General features: G+C 45.7%; 1 protein-coding gene across 4 annotated transcripts; it reads right to left on the bottom strand.

Annotated features, from left to right (window-relative positions):
• Positions 1 to 197: 197 nt before the first annotated feature.
• On the bottom strand, positions 198 to 6,015 carry TMEM106C (transmembrane protein 106C). Of its 4 annotated transcripts, none has more exons than XM_032248435.1 (8): positions 5,926 to 6,015; positions 5,139 to 5,353; positions 4,210 to 4,273; positions 3,576 to 3,735; positions 3,345 to 3,485; positions 2,356 to 2,405; positions 1,838 to 1,891; positions 198 to 983 (listed from the first exon to the last, which is right to left on the bottom strand). In XM_032248435.1, exons 2-8 carry the CDS (start codon positions 5,323 to 5,325, stop codon positions 887 to 889), a joined length of 753 nt encoding a protein of 250 aa, XP_032104326.1. In that variant the 5' UTR covers positions 5,326 to 5,353; positions 5,926 to 6,015; the 3' UTR covers positions 198 to 886. The 4 variants fall into 4 exon arrangements, with proteins under 4 accessions (XP_032104326.1, XP_032104325.1, XP_032104327.1 ...); XM_032248434.1 differs by having other exon boundaries at positions 5,855 to 5,963; XM_032248436.1 differs by lacking the exon at positions 5,926 to 6,015 and adding an exon at positions 5,815 to 5,838.
• Positions 6,016 to 15,059: the final 9,044 nt, after the last annotated feature.

The raw sequence follows: 15,059 nt of genomic DNA, 5'->3' as shown, positions 1-15,059 counted from the left end.
CAGCCCTGTGCCCTAAGAGTCAATTCAATGGGGGGAAATGAGACTGCTTGCTGTGACAGAAACTCATGGGAATGGGAGGACAACCAGGGTGCGGTCTCTTTCCTCCCATCCCATCCTGACCCACTTGGCAGGAAACTATTCTACGGTTCCCCCAGAGGTGCCTACGAAGACACCCAGGCAATCAGAGGAGACACAGATGAATCAAAAGCAGGGTTTATTTTTCTATCAAATCCCCAATCCATGTTCCAGCCAATGGATGAAGGGTGAATCAAGCCCACATAGACTCTTGATTAAAAACAATTCTAACTTTCTACAAAAAAAAAAAAAAAAAAAAAAAAAGAAAAAAAAAGCTAACCCACTATTTTCTTTTTGAAAAGCTCTCAGGCCTCTGGGAGCAGATGAAACAAATTCACACCTTGAATGGGTCTGTTTTCTCTTAGGTATTCAGATGGTCCCTTTCTGCTGCCACTTCTGCACAGATGAGGCACTGATAATGGCCTGCAGCTCACTCAGTCCTAGCTCCATGTCACTCCATGGTTTGATAACCAGGCCCCAATCAATGGAGAACCAAGTTATGATTTCCATTTATAATGCCCTAAGAACAGCTGAAAAGATCTGTATTAAATTCTGCAAACCTTTATTGAGCGCCAACTATTTGCTGGGCATAGGCTAGGCACTGGGCAGTGATTCTGCTGGTTCTGAGAAACATAAATGGTACCATAGAGAGGTGTTTCCTCCTAAGTGGCAGGAGGATGTTTGCTGGGAGTTAAGTGAACCAATTCCTCCTCTGCTTACATCACCTGGGGGTAGGTACAGAACTCCGGCCTTGGGAACAGATGCTGTGCTCTCTTCTACAGGTGCTGTGTGGAAGAACCAACAGCAGTTGTTAAATAGCTGTGGAATTTTCTCCACAATCCACATAGTGATGTGTCTCCAAGGAGCTCTGGGTCATGAGGCCAATGTATGAAATCTTCACTGAAGTTCTAGGGAAAATAAAAAGAAGAAGAATTAATTATGTTTGGGGGATGAAATAAGCAAGAAAAATGTCTCAGGAAATTTTTTGCAAGCTCAAGCAACAATATCCATGGGCCCCAGGCACATAGCCTCACAGTTATGCAACCAGGAGGCCAGATCTTTCCACGTTCACAGAGATACTGTGCCAGGAGGTGATTCTCTAAACAAGGGTTCTCAATCGGGAATGACTCTACCCCACAGGAGACTTCTGGCAATGTCTGAAGACATTCTGAGCTGTTACAACTGAGGGCTGGGGAGCTTACTACTGGGATCTAGTGGGTAGAGGCCAGAAATACAGTTAAACATCCTACAATGCACAGAACAGCCCCCTACAACAAAGGTCTGGGCCACAATGTTAATAGCGCCAAGGCTGAGAAACCCCGCTCTAATCCCTCTTCATGTCTGCAGCAGAGTCTTGTCACTTGCAAGTATAACAGTCGCAGTTCCAGAAATAACCCTAAAGGTCCATGACAGGTGGTAATTTGTGTGGCTGGAGAGGAAGTCTGGTCAAATCCCCAGTACTCACATCTTGAGAAGGTTTTCCGTTCATGACTGGTCTCATTAGGATTCTAGGGAATCGTGTGTTTACTTAAACTAGACCCAATTTTATGGAGAAAATGGCTCAGGGTGACTAGTGATTTGTGAAGGACATGGGGACACTGTGTCTAGAGAACACCAAGGGTCTACTGTATCTGTGCCTGTGAGGCATCAAGTGTCCCCTCGGGCTAGTTGCCTCTGCCCTGTGGTCACACAGGGACCTCCTGAGCAAAGGTGATAAGCTCACATGGCCTGACAGGCCGCAGGATCGGGAACAGAGACGTACCTCATGAAGATCACTATGTTGTGCACCAGGATATCAGGAACCGTGCAGAAGAAGCTACCAAACAGCAAATATGGAAGTAGTCATTTTTTTTTTGTAAAAAAAAAAAAGCCTCAGCAGAAGAGTACGGAGTTATACTGTCCTGTTTGGGGTGCCTCCCTTCCCTCCACCAAAGTGCTGGCAAGGCTCGCCAGCTCTGAGTCCCTCCACTGTCCTTTTCATCCTCCCACATCACCATACATGTTTGGTTTTTTCAAACTCATCAGAAAAGTGCTGGAGCTTGGTAACATTGTTAGGGGCTTAATGTTCTCTTAGAAATTCCAGCAATTCATTCACATATAATACATTCTTCATATACATACATGATACATTCTTCAAATAAATCTCAAGACAGTCAAAGCCAGGGAACCTATAGGCCAAAAACTGAGACTTAAGGCAGGACCAGGCTCCAGTCAATGGAGTATGACTTTGAATCCCTTTCCTCCAGTAAAGAGCACACACACACAGAACAGTGTCCTTACTACACATAGGAAAACGGTCCTCCCATCTCAGCCTTCCCGGTAAAATTCACCTGAAAATAAGACACCAGAGTCGGTCTGTGGCCAAGCAGACTTGACACAGAACAGTATTATTACAAGCAATCCAAAGACTTGGGTCATTTTTTCATCATATACAAAATACTTCCCTGAAATTGTCCCTAATATATAATATAATCTATGAGCCTCTAATAGCTGCTGCCAACCTCTTCCCTTTAAAAAAAAAAAAAATATATATATATATATATATGTAGGGTTCACCACGTTGGTCAGGCTGGTCTTGAACTCCCGACCTCAGGTGATCTGCCCACCTTGGCCTCCAAAGTGCTTGGATTACAGGTGTGAGCCACCACGCCCGGCCCAACCTCTTCCCTTTTGAGAGGCCAGTGAGGGCCAGGCACAGTGGCTCACGCCTGTAATCCCAGAACTTTGGGAGGCCATGGCGGGCAGATCATGAGGTCAGGAATTCAAGACTAGCCTGGCCAACATGGTGAAACCCTGTCTCTACTAAAAATACAAAAATTAGCTGGGCATGTTGGTACATGCCTATAATCCTAGCTACTCAGGAGGCTGTGGCAGGAGAATTGGTTGAACCCAGGAGGCAGAGGTTGCAGTGAGCTGACATCATGCCACCACACTCCAGCCTGGATCCATCCCAAAAGAAAAAAACAAGACTCCATCTCAAAAAAAAAAAAAAAAAAAAAAAAAAAAAAAAAGAGAGGTCAATGGACCTCAGGCTATAACACTGCTGCTTCTTAATTTGCAGCAAGTCTTTTTCTCTTACAAATTATTCTGCTCCCCAAATGCTTAAATGCTAGCTGGGTTTTCTCATAATTATTCATAATTACAGGGCCCGTCAAGTCTTCCTCATCACCAGGTCCTACAAGTAGAAATGAGGAGACAGCTATGGCATTCCTGCAGCCCCTATTCTTCTCTTAGGCCTGTGGCACAAGGTCCCTAAAAGAAAAGCCTACCAGTTGCTCACTCCGAGGTGGAATGCGGGAGACGTTAGTAGTCACATATGTACCGACCACTGTGTTCATGTACTGAATCTGGCTGGACAGGCTGGTCACTGCCACTGGGTAGAAGTTGGAGTTCCTGATTTTCAGGGTGGCCTACATCAGGGCAAGTGAGGAAACAAAGTAAGTGTTCTGGATCCAAGCCTGGCAGGTATACAGCCCAGGGAATAAGACTGTAAGGCTTACCATGATGTTGAGAATTACAAGTGAGTCTTGTTTATTAAATGTGACTTTCACCACTTTGATGCCATCATCATCCACGAGGACTGAATGTGGAAACAGGAAGAAAACCACCAAACCAGATGCCAAGAGACAAAGCAGGATGGACAGGAGGACGTACTGCTTACTGCAAATGACACAGCACATGACCGACCCAGGCAGTCAGTTATCAAGGTTCAATGTGTCAAGATTAAACACAAAACCAGGAAGGAGAAGGGAGTGAAAGGGAAGTTCCAAGAGCCAGAAAACAAACCAGTCAAGAAGCAGTGAAGCAGGAGAAACCTTTTAAAACTCCTTTGAACACTGCACTCTAGAAATAAAAGCTGAAGAAAGCAGCTATGTAGACAGAGACATTCCCACACCTCCCAGAACACCCCACTTTCTGAGTTTCTTCTAATTCCGTGCCTTGGCCTTCAAAATATTTCCAGCTTCAAGTTTCTTTCCCCAGATTGTGATGGGGGCAGAGATATCTTCCCCATTTTATAAATGGGGAATTTATAAAAAATCCATGTAGTTTTCAAAGAATTAACTGGCATTCACACATACTGAAACAGATTAGGGACAGAAGCAGGTATTAACAGGTGAGAGGCAGTTAACTCACGTTCGCTGAGGCCGCAATCTCTGATCACTGTGTGGGATCAAAGCCACCAACTCATTTACTTGCTCTAGAAAAGAGCCAAACAATTATTTTGTAAATCCCATGTGTTGGTAGAACTTTCCTTCACGTCTCACTTGAGCCTGCCACAACAAATATTCTTCTGGAAGGAGACATTTTTAAAAATACTAGTGAAATTCACATTTTGGGTCTAATGAACAAGAAACGAGAGAATGCCACAAGTTATAAAACATCTGTCAGTGCTGACAGGGTAGTGATGCGGAAGTTGAAAAACCTGGGATCCTGTTCTGGCTTTACTACATGGGCTTGGCAGAGTCGTTGAACCTCTCAAGACCATGGTTTCCTCCCCTTTCATATGGAGGCTTTGGAGTAAATGATTTCTAAGGTTCTTACGAGCTCTAAATTTCCATGACTTTCCAGCTAAACTGTTAAAGACTTTCTGAGAGCCAACTTATTAATATAATAGATGATCCCGTACCAAGGCTGAGCATTTGTCTCTCTCTCCTGACCCGATATATTTTTCTGACCTTAGGCTGTTAAGGATTAGCTATCCATTTCCTTGAAAAGCAGCTTTCAAGATGGTTCCCCTGCAAAGCTGTTCCAATCCTTGTGAGTGACAGCAATAAAGAAATGTGCCTGTCAACAAATACCACAATACAGAGCAAACTGAATGTTCCAACCTCAGGAAAAGAACAAGAGTGGAGGTGAAGGAAAGAAGAAAGGGTTTGAAATATAAGGAGAGGAAGAGAAGTTGTGAAACTGCCCAAGTGTATTAAGTCAGCTGGGCTGGCTCCTGTTCAGGGCACTGTCTCTATTATGGTATTACTGCCTAGAAGAAAAGTTGTCTGGGCAGACAGGAGAACCCCTGAGGGTATCTTGGGATTCTCATCAGGGAATCATCCCTCCCTGATTACCTGTTGGAATGTATCCTGTCCCCTGGCAGGTAAGACAGGTGATGCTATCTCTCCCCGTGAATTCCACGTATGGGAACTGAGCAATGGCTTCTTCCTGCTCTCGTTCAGCCAGCAAATCCTCCCTGTCATCTTCTTGCTTTTGCCTGCAGGAGGCGGGGCGAGCAGCAGCGGAATGCTGAGACCCCATGGCCTTGATGTGCTACTGGTGTCATGTCCTAAGATGAAAAGAGTGGAGCACGTTAGTGGCCCCACTGGATCACGACAGAAATCGCTTGTTTCTATAAGAAAAGTAAAAACGCAAACACGACAAGTTGCCGCCCTGAGTATGATCCCAACACCTGCACGATTTCTATCGGGACCCTCATTTTGTAACACTGCTCCCCACTCCCCTCTTACCCGCCACACACAGCCGGCGGGGGTGGGGAGGGAGGACGGGGCCTGCCTTCTGCGCACCTGCCCCGGTCCTCACCGCCCTGGGACTCGGGGCACCCCCGCTCCCACCTGGTCCAGCCTCGCCCCTGCCTCTTCACTATCTGTAAGTTCTGTGCCCTCCTCGGGCAACAAACAACAGGCACCAAATTAATAACGGGCCTTAATGATTCCCATTTCTCGCCACCCCCAGCCGGGAGGCGGGTTCAGGTCACGCCCCCTGGAAAAAGCGACGACCTGAGCCCACCAAAGTGGCCCAGGCAGGAGCGAACGCCAGCGTCTCAGACCTGCAGGGCACGAACTCCCAGCAGCTCCTCTCCGGCCGTTCCCCCGGCCACCTATCGGCTTGAGGACTCACCAGCCTCTTGGGTCTGCGGAGCAGCACGCACGCCGCGCGCAGGCGCAGAATACCTAGCCGGCTCCGGGGACGCAGGAGCCAGCTCGCGCTTGCGCTCTTCAAGATTCTAGGGCCTTCCCGTCAACATCGCCGCTGTCGCGCTCCCTCGGTTCCGGTAGAGGGCGGCAGAGAGCACCGGGGAGCCGCGACCTTTGCTGTTGGGCCGGGTCTTCCGGGAAGTCCGGACGATTCCATGCTGTTCGCTAGATATGCTGGGAAAGTCTCCAGTTAAGTTTCCGGAGCAGAAAGAACACTTCTCTGTTGCGAGACGAGGAAGGTGCTGCCGGCTACCAAAGCCAATCTCAGATATTCTTTGGAGCACAAGAGCTGTGTGGTCGCTGAGGGTACACAGATGCAGAGCATCCAGTGAAACTGCCTTTGCAAAAATTGTGAGAGAATTATGACAGAGAAAGAGATCTGACCTATCCAATTCCGTCTTGCTTCTAACCGGCAAGCTGCCCTTGTCCATTCATGGATATAGCCCAAACTAACTTTGGGAGGAATTTAGTTTATAGTTGAACTTTGAAGCAAAGATGATAACAGCGCTTTCCCAAAACAAACCCCCTTCTTGCCTGGGGACCAGATTGCCTTTGTAAGATTAACAAATTAGCCACAAGATTAGAAATTATGGTTTAGGAGTCATCCAGCCAGGGGTCACAAGATTCCAAACCTTCCTGGTTGTTCCAATGGATAACATCACTATTGTAAAATCTAAGATCGGTGCTGGGGATATTTTTCAGATCCTGCATTCTGAGGCACCAGCTGGCGGTACCCAGACCAGTTATCTGGCTCACCCAGTTCTGTAATCCCACCCAGGAACAGAAAATAGAAAGAAGAACCCACTTAGACCTTCTATGATTTTATCTCCAACCTGACCAATCAGCACTCCCCACTGCCTGGTATCCTACCAGCCACATTATCCTTTAAAAAACCTAGCAGGCAGATCACCTGAGGTCAGGAGTTCAAGACCAGCCTGGCCAACATGGTGAAACCCTGTCTTTAAAAAAAAAAAAACAAAAAAACCTAGTCTCTGAATTATCGGGGAGACTTATTTGGGTGATAAAACTCTGGTATCCTATTCAGCTGGCTCTGCATGAATTAAATTCTCTATTACAATTCCCCTGTCTTGATGAATCAGCTCTGGGCAGTGGGCAAGGAGAACCCATGGGGCAATTACATCAGAACCTGTCCTCAGTCCAGGAGGGGAACCAGAGGCTTCATCGGACCCCTCCTACACTGTAGATAAAAGTGCTGCTGGAAGGCTCACAAGTCAGAGGGGCCCAGCCTGGGGGAAAGCTTCCACCGGGAGTCCTGCTGACTTCTTGCAGGAACGGACCCCAGAGTTGAGCTTTGCAGGCCAATTAGGTGCCAAGAGTCATCAAGGAGTAGTTTCATTCTGTAGTAGGACCCTCTTTCCCCAGACCTCCACAAAAAAGGCATGCACACAAGAGGTTGGAGAGCACTTTTTTTGTTTGTTTGTTTTGAGATGGAGTCTTGCACTGTCACCCAGGCTGGAGTGCAATGGTAATATCTTGGCTCACTACAACCTCCACCTCCCAGGTTCAAGCGATTCTCCTGCCTCAGTCTCCCAAGAAGCTGGGATTACAGGTACCTGACACCACACTCAGATAATTTTTGTACTTTTAGTAGAGATGGGGTCTTACCATGTTGGCCAGGCTGGTCTCAAACTCCTGATCTCAGATGATCTGCCCGCCTTGGCCTCCCAAAGTGCTGGGATTATAGGCATGAGCCATTGCACCTGGCCTAGAGAGCACTTTTTAATGGGTGGGTTTCTTTGTTCATACTGCCAGGATGAGCTTAGCCTGCAGCAGCAGGAGGTGAGCACAGACATTAACCAGGTGAAATTATTAAGATAATGTTGGGGAAGGAAAGGAGATATTCTGAAATGAGATGAATGAGGGGCCCACTTGGCAATGGAGAATGAGGCTGGTAACCCCTCAGGTTTCTGCCACCTCTGCATTTTCTTCTTTCTCTTGTGGGGGAATGCCAATGTACCTGCTGTTGTCTGGCTACCTGCCCAATTGCTGGCCACAGCCAGCCCACTGAGCCTTTAGTAAGAGTCAACAAGGACCCTCTACTCCCCTTCTTTGATCTCTGATCCATATCTTCTTAAAATGATTTTTTCATCTGTTGGGTCACAGAAAACAATTCCCCAAAATATGGTGCTTGGGCATACTGAGTGCTTTTGGAAATTAAAAGAAAGCAAGCCTCAGAATCAAGGTCCCTCTAACCTTGTCTTGTTCCTCTCCTCAACCCCAAGCACAGGGGAAGACTCTCTCTGGGATTTCCTTGTCTGACCAAGAAAGCTTTTTTTTTTTTTTTTTTGAGACAGGGTCTTGGTTTGTTGTCCAGGCTCAACTTCAGTGGTGCCATCATGGCTCACTAAAGCCTCAAATTCTGGTGCTCAATTAGTCCTCTGTAAAACAAAAATAAAACCAAGACTCCTCTATCCCAACCATCTGAATGGACTCCTCCTCTTGGCCAAAGGAATTCCAAAGGTTACCTGAAAAACTAGTTCAGGCCATGATGGGAAGTGGGAGTCAGACATGCCTCATTACTATTGTGAAAGGAAAATAAATTTCAGGACCCCAAAGTCACCAAGCCAAGGGAAAAGTCAAGCTAGAGACTATGTCGGACAATTCTGCCTCCCATTTTACTCCTAAGTAAGGTAGCTACAAAGATCAAAAGCTACATACTTTCCTCACATTGTGGACAAAGGAATTTCCCTGTGGACAAAGGACAGACGGGACTCAAAGTCATCCCTCTGAGGCTTGCTGGAGACAAATGCATATCCGATTGCTTCCTCTGTCCTATGGTGTATGTAAAAATGCAGATTTACTGAGCCAGACTAAATTGCGTATTTGGTGGAAGGCTGATCTAGGACTCAAAATAATGTAACCTTTTGTCTCTTATCTACTTTTGACCTGGAAGCCCCCCACCCCACCACCCTTCAAGTTGTCCTGCCTTACTGGACCCAACCAATGTACATCTTACACATAATTATTGATGTGTCATGTCTCCCTAAAATGTTTAAAAGCAAGCTGTACCCGACTACCTTGGGCACATGTCTTCAGGACCTCCTGAGGCTGTGTCACAGACATGTCCTTAACCTTAGCAAAATTAACTCCTAAATTAATTGAGACTTTTCTTTGGTACTTTTTGGATTATATCTCTCACCTCAACCTCCCAAGTAGTTGGGACCATAGGTATGCACCACCACTCCTGGCTAATTTTTAAATTTTTACTAGCGATGGGGTCTCCTCATGTTGTCCAGGCTGGTCTCAAACTCCTGGGCTCAAGCAATCCTCCTGCCTCAGCTTCCCAAAGTGCTGGGATTACAGGCATGAGCCACTGTGCCTGGCCATTAAAACTTCTTACCAAGAAAAACACAATTGCTTTTTATCCCATCCCTGAAATATCATGATCTGTGGCAGAGAAAAAAACCTGAAGAATGTAATCACACCTGGATAGAGTTTTTCAAAAGATAATGTCTGCCTCTCCTGCTCATTCAAATTGCAAAGAGAATCACTTACAAGTTAATGTGTCTGCCTTGTCTATTTATTCTCCCTAATCATTTATTGCCCCTCAAAAGAATTGCCTACGTTCCCCATCTTCTCTCTCCCCTGTGAAGAAGGGTTGTATTAGTCCATTTTCACACTGCTATGAAGAACTACCTGAGACTGGGTAATTATGAAGAAAATAGGTTTAATTGAATCATGGTTCTACAGGCTATACAGGAAGCATGGGTGGGAGGCCTCAGGAAACTTACAATCATGGCAGAAGTTGAATAGGAGGCAAACACTACTCACCATGACAGAGCAGCAGAGAGAGAGTGAAGGGGGAAGTGCCACACACTTTTAAACCATCAGATCCTGTGAGAACTCACTATCATGCGAACAACCCCCAATCCAATCACCTTTCACAAGGCCCCCCTGTCAATTCAACATGAGATTTGGGCAGGGATACAAATCCAAACCATATCATTTCACCCTGGCCCCTCCCAAATCTCATGTCTTTCTCACATTGAAAAACACAATTATTCCTTCTCAGCAGTCCCCAAAGTCTTAATTCATCCCTGTATTAACTCAAAAGTCCAAGTCCAAAGTTATTAAAGGAAAGAAGCCCTGATCCAGACCCCAAGAAAGGATTCTTGGGTCTCGCTCAAGAAAGAATTTAGGGCAAGTCTAAAGTGCAAAGTGAAAGCAAGTTTATTAAGAAGGTAAAAGAATAAAAGAATGGCTACTTATAGACAGAGCAGCCACGAGGGCTCCTAGTTGCCCATTTTTATGGTTATTTTTTGATGATATGCTGAACAAGGGGTGGATTATTCATGCCTCCCCTTTTTAGACCACATAGGCTAACTTCCTGATGTTGCCATGGTATTTGTAAACTGCCATGGCGCTGGTAGGAGTGTAGCAGTGAGGACAACCAGAGGTAACTCTCATGGCCATTTTGTTTTTGGTAGGATTTAGCCAGCTTCTTTCCTGCAATGTGTTGTGTCAGCAAAGTCTTTATGACGTGTATCTTGTGCTGACTTCTTATTTCATCCTGTGACTTAGAGGGCCTTAACTGTCTGGGAATGTAGCCCAGCAGGTTTCAGCCTCATTGTACTCAGCTTCTGTTCAAGATGGAGTTGTTCTGGTTCATATGCCTCTGACAAAGTCTCATCTGAGACAAGGAAAGTCCCTTCTGCCTATAAGCTTGTAAAATCAAAAATAAGTTAGTTACTTCCAAGACACAATAAGGGTACAGGCATTGAGTAAATGTTCCATTCCAAATGGGAGAAACTGGCCAAAACAAGGGCTACAGGCCCCATGCAAGTTCAAAACACAAGAGGGAAGTCATTAGATCTTTTTTTTTTTTTTTTTGATATGGGGTCTGGCTCTGTTGCTCAGGCTGGAGTACAGGGGTGTGATTTCAGCTGACTACATCCTCTGCCTCCTGGGCTCAAACCATCCTCCCTCCTCAGCCTCTCAAGTAGCTGGGACTACAGGCCAGTACCACCATGCCCGGCTACTTTGTGCGTGTGTATTTTTTTGGTAGAGTTGGGGTTTTGCCATGTTACCTAGGCTGGTCTCAAACTCTGGGCCTCAAGCCATCTTCCCATCTTGGCCTCCCAAAGTGCTAGAATTACAGGCATGAGCCACCGCACCCAGCCAAATCTTAAAGCTCCAAAATAATCTCCTTTGACTCCATGTCTCACATTCAGAGCATGCTTATAAAAGGGGTGGGCTCCTAAGACTTTGGACAGCTCTGTTCTTGTGGCTCTGCAGGGTACAGCCCCTTTGTCTGCTTTCATGGGCTGGTGTTGAGTGCCTGCTACTTTGCCAGGTGCATAGTGCAAGTTGTCAGTGGGTCTACCATTCTGGGGTCTGGAGAATGGTGGCCTTCTTCTCACAACTCCACTAGGCAGTGTCCCAGTGGGGACTCTGTAGGGGATTCAATGCCATATTTCCCCTCTGCAATGTCCTAGTAGAGGTTCTTCATGAGGGTTCTGCTCCTGTAGCAGACTCTGCTTGGACATCCAGGCATTTCCGTACATCCTCTAAAATCTAGGTGGAGGCTTCCAAGCCTCAACTCTTGCCTTCTACACATTTGCAGACCCAACACCATATGGTAGCTGACAAATCTTGGGGCTTGAACCCTCTGAAGCAACAGCCTGAACTGTATCTTGACCCCTTTTAGCCACAGCTGGAGCTGGAGCAGCTGGGTGGCAAGGTGCCCTGTCCTGATGCTGCACAGAGCAGCAGGGACCCTATGCCTGGCCTATGAAACCGTTCCCCTCCCAAGCCTCCATGCCTACGATGGGAGAGGCTGCCATAAAGATCTCCAACTGCCCTGGAGACATTTTCCCCATTGTCTTGGCTATTAACATTTGGCTCGTCTTTACTTATGTAAATTTCTGTAGCCAGCTTGAATTTCTTTTTTCTTTCTTTTTTTTTAAATTGCATTTTAGGTTTTGGGGTACATATGAAGAACATGCAAGATTGTTGCATAGGTACACACATGGCAGTGTGATTTGCTTCCTTCCTCCCCATCACCTATATCTGGCATTTCTCCTCATGTTATCTCTCCCCAACTCCCCACCCCCCGCTGTCCCTCCCCTATTTCCCCTCGACAGACCCCAGTGTGTGATGCTCCCCTCCCTGTGTCCATGTGTTCGCATTGTTCAACACCCACCTATGAGTGAGAACATGCAGTGTTTGATTTTCTGTTCTTGTGTCAGTTTGCTGAGAATGATGGGTTCCAGGTTCATCCATGTCCCTACAAAGGACACGAACTCATCATTTTTGATGGCTGCATAATATTCCATGTTGTATAGGCGCCACATTTTCCCTGTCCAGTCTATCATTGATGGGCATTTGGGTTGGTTCCAAGTCTTTGCTATTGTAAACAGTGCTGCAATGAACATTTGTGTGCATGTGTCCTTATAGTAGAACAATTTATAATCCTTTGGATATATACTCAGTAATGCGGTTGCTGGGTCAAATGGAATTTCTATTTCTAGGTCCTTAAGGAATCGCCACACTGTCTTCCACAATGGTTGAACTAATTTACACTCCCACCAACAGTGTAAAAGCATTCCTATTTCTCCACAACCTCTCCAGCATCTGTTGTCTCCAGATTTTTTAATGATTGCCATTCTAACTGGCGTGAGATGGTATCTCAATGTAGTTTTGATTTGCATTTCCCTAATGACCAGTGATGATGAGCATTTTTTCATATGTTTGTTGGCCTCATGTATGTCTTCTTTTGTAAAATGTCTGTTCATATCCTTTGCCCACTTTTGAATGGGCTTGTTTGTTTTTTTTTGTAAATCTATTTTAGTTCTTTGTAGATTCTGGATATCGGCCCTTTGTCAGATGGGTAGATTTTTTCTTTTTCTTTTCTTTTCTTTTTTTTCCAGAAACAGAGTCTCACTCTTGTTGCCCAGGCTGGAGTGCAGTGGTGCAATCCCTGCTCCCTGCAACCTCCTCCTTCCAGGTTCAAGTAATTCTCCTGTCTCGGTCTCCTAAGCAGTTAGGATTATAGGCGTCCACCACCATGCATGGTTAATTTTTGTATTATTAGTAGAGACGGGGTTTCGCCATGTTGGCTAGGCTGGTCTCAAGCTCCTGACCTCAGGTGGTCCACCTGCCTTGGCCTCCCAAAGTGCTGGGATTATAGGTGTGAGCCACTGTGCCTGGCATCTAGCTTGAATTTCTTCCCAGAAAATGGTTATTTCTACCACATGGTCAGGCTGCAAATTTTCCAAACTTTTATGTTCTAATTCCCTTTTAAACATAAGTTTTGATTTCAGATTATCACTTTGTGAACACATATGATTGTACACTGCTAGGATCAGCCAGGCCAGGTCACCTCTTGAATGATTTCCCACTTAGAAATATCTTCCTCCAGATACTCTAAATCATGTCTGTCAAGCTCAAAGTGCCACAGATCTCTAGGGCTGGGGCAAAATGCTGCCGGTCTCTTTGCTAAAGCATAGCAAGAATGACCTTTACTCCAGTTCCTAATACGTTCCTCCTCTCCATCTGAGAGCACCTCAGCTGGACTTTATTGTCCATATCACTATCAGCATCTTTGTCAAAACCATTCAACAAGTCTCGAGGAAGTTCCAAACTTTCCCACATTTTCCCATCTTCTTCTGAGCCCTGCAAACTGTTCCAACCTCTGCCCATTACCCAGTTCCAAAATTGCTTCCTTATTTTCAGGCATCTTTATAGCAATGCCCCACTCCTGGTATCAGTTTTCTGTGTTAGTTCATTCTCACACTGCTACAAAGAACTACCCTAGACTGGTAATTATGAATAATAGAGGTTTAATTGACTCACAGTTTTGTAGGCTGTACAGGAAGGATGGGTGGGAGGCCTCAGGAACTTACACTCATGGCAGGAGATGAAGGGAAAGCAAGCACGATTTACCACGGCGGAGCAGGAGAGAGAGAATGAAGGGGAAGTGCCACATGCTTTTAAACCATCAGATCTCGTGAGAACTCACTCACTATCACGAGAACAGCCCCCATGATCCAATCGCCTCCCACCAGGCCCTTCTACCAATTCAACATGAGATTTGGGCAGGGACACAAATCCTAACCTTATCGAGGGTGTATAAACTTTTGTACCTCATTGCAGGGTTGGGGTAATCACTCCATGATTTCCTCTTCCCCCACTCCCCTTCCATGCATATTAATAAAATGTGTATGCCTTTTCTTTTATTAATCTGCCATTTTTCAGTTGATTTTCAGCAAACTTTCTCTACAGTTTTGGCACTGTGAGCAGCACATCAGTGCTGCTCTGTTCCTCTAGAAGCTACCATCAAAAGAACTCAGGACCTCACCAGCCAGCAGAAGGGTAAGAAACTTTTTACCAGCCAGGCTCTCAGTCTGTCTCTCTGTGGAATCTGGTTAAGCAAATGGTAAAAGCACTGCCTTTTTCTCTCCCAAATCTTGATTAATGGGAGAAAAGCATTTGTAAGACTAGTCTTGGGTATGGCAACTCTGGTGTACTTTTGGAATGAATATTCATGTTGTCTGATCCTTTTTCCTCTCAGAAATCCTCTTTTCCTTTGTCTTTGTCTTTCTGTGTTCTTATGCCATAAAGTGGATGCCATTGGGTAGATCACAAGCCTAAAGCCCCAAAAGCCTGCTATTCAATTCAGCCCTGCAGACTGGTCAGTTTTGTGGTTCTGACCAGACCTGTGTCTATTTAGAAAAACTGCTGTGAGTCCCCAAAATAAAAACTGGATGAGGTTCCCCTGTAGCCTTGTCTTATGTCTTTGAGAGCCTGACTTGGGACCGAGCAGGAGCCCCTTCACGGGCAAGGGGGGAGTTTTCCCTTCGCTCCTACACATCTCTCTCCTGGCAAGTTCTATACCAGTTTTTATTCCTCATTTAACCAAATCTGATGTTGTTGGTGGCAGCAAATGATCAACTAAAAATACATTTCTCAGCCTCTCTTGCAGATAGAGGTGGCTGTGTGACACAGTTCTGGCCAATAAGTTGTAAGAACGTGTGTGGAACTTCCAGGAAAGCTCCTTAAAGGGGAGAGACTCAACTAGTCCTTCGATCTTCCTCT

The sequence above is a fragment of the Sapajus apella genome, unplaced genomic scaffold (assembly GCF_009761245.1).
Source record: "Sapajus apella isolate SASKATOON/1434 unplaced genomic scaffold, GSC_monkey_1.0 scaffold66, whole genome shotgun sequence".
NCBI lineage: Eukaryota > Metazoa > Chordata > Mammalia > Primates > Cebidae > Sapajus > Sapajus apella.
This window is presented reverse-complemented; position numbering and strand designations above follow the sequence as displayed.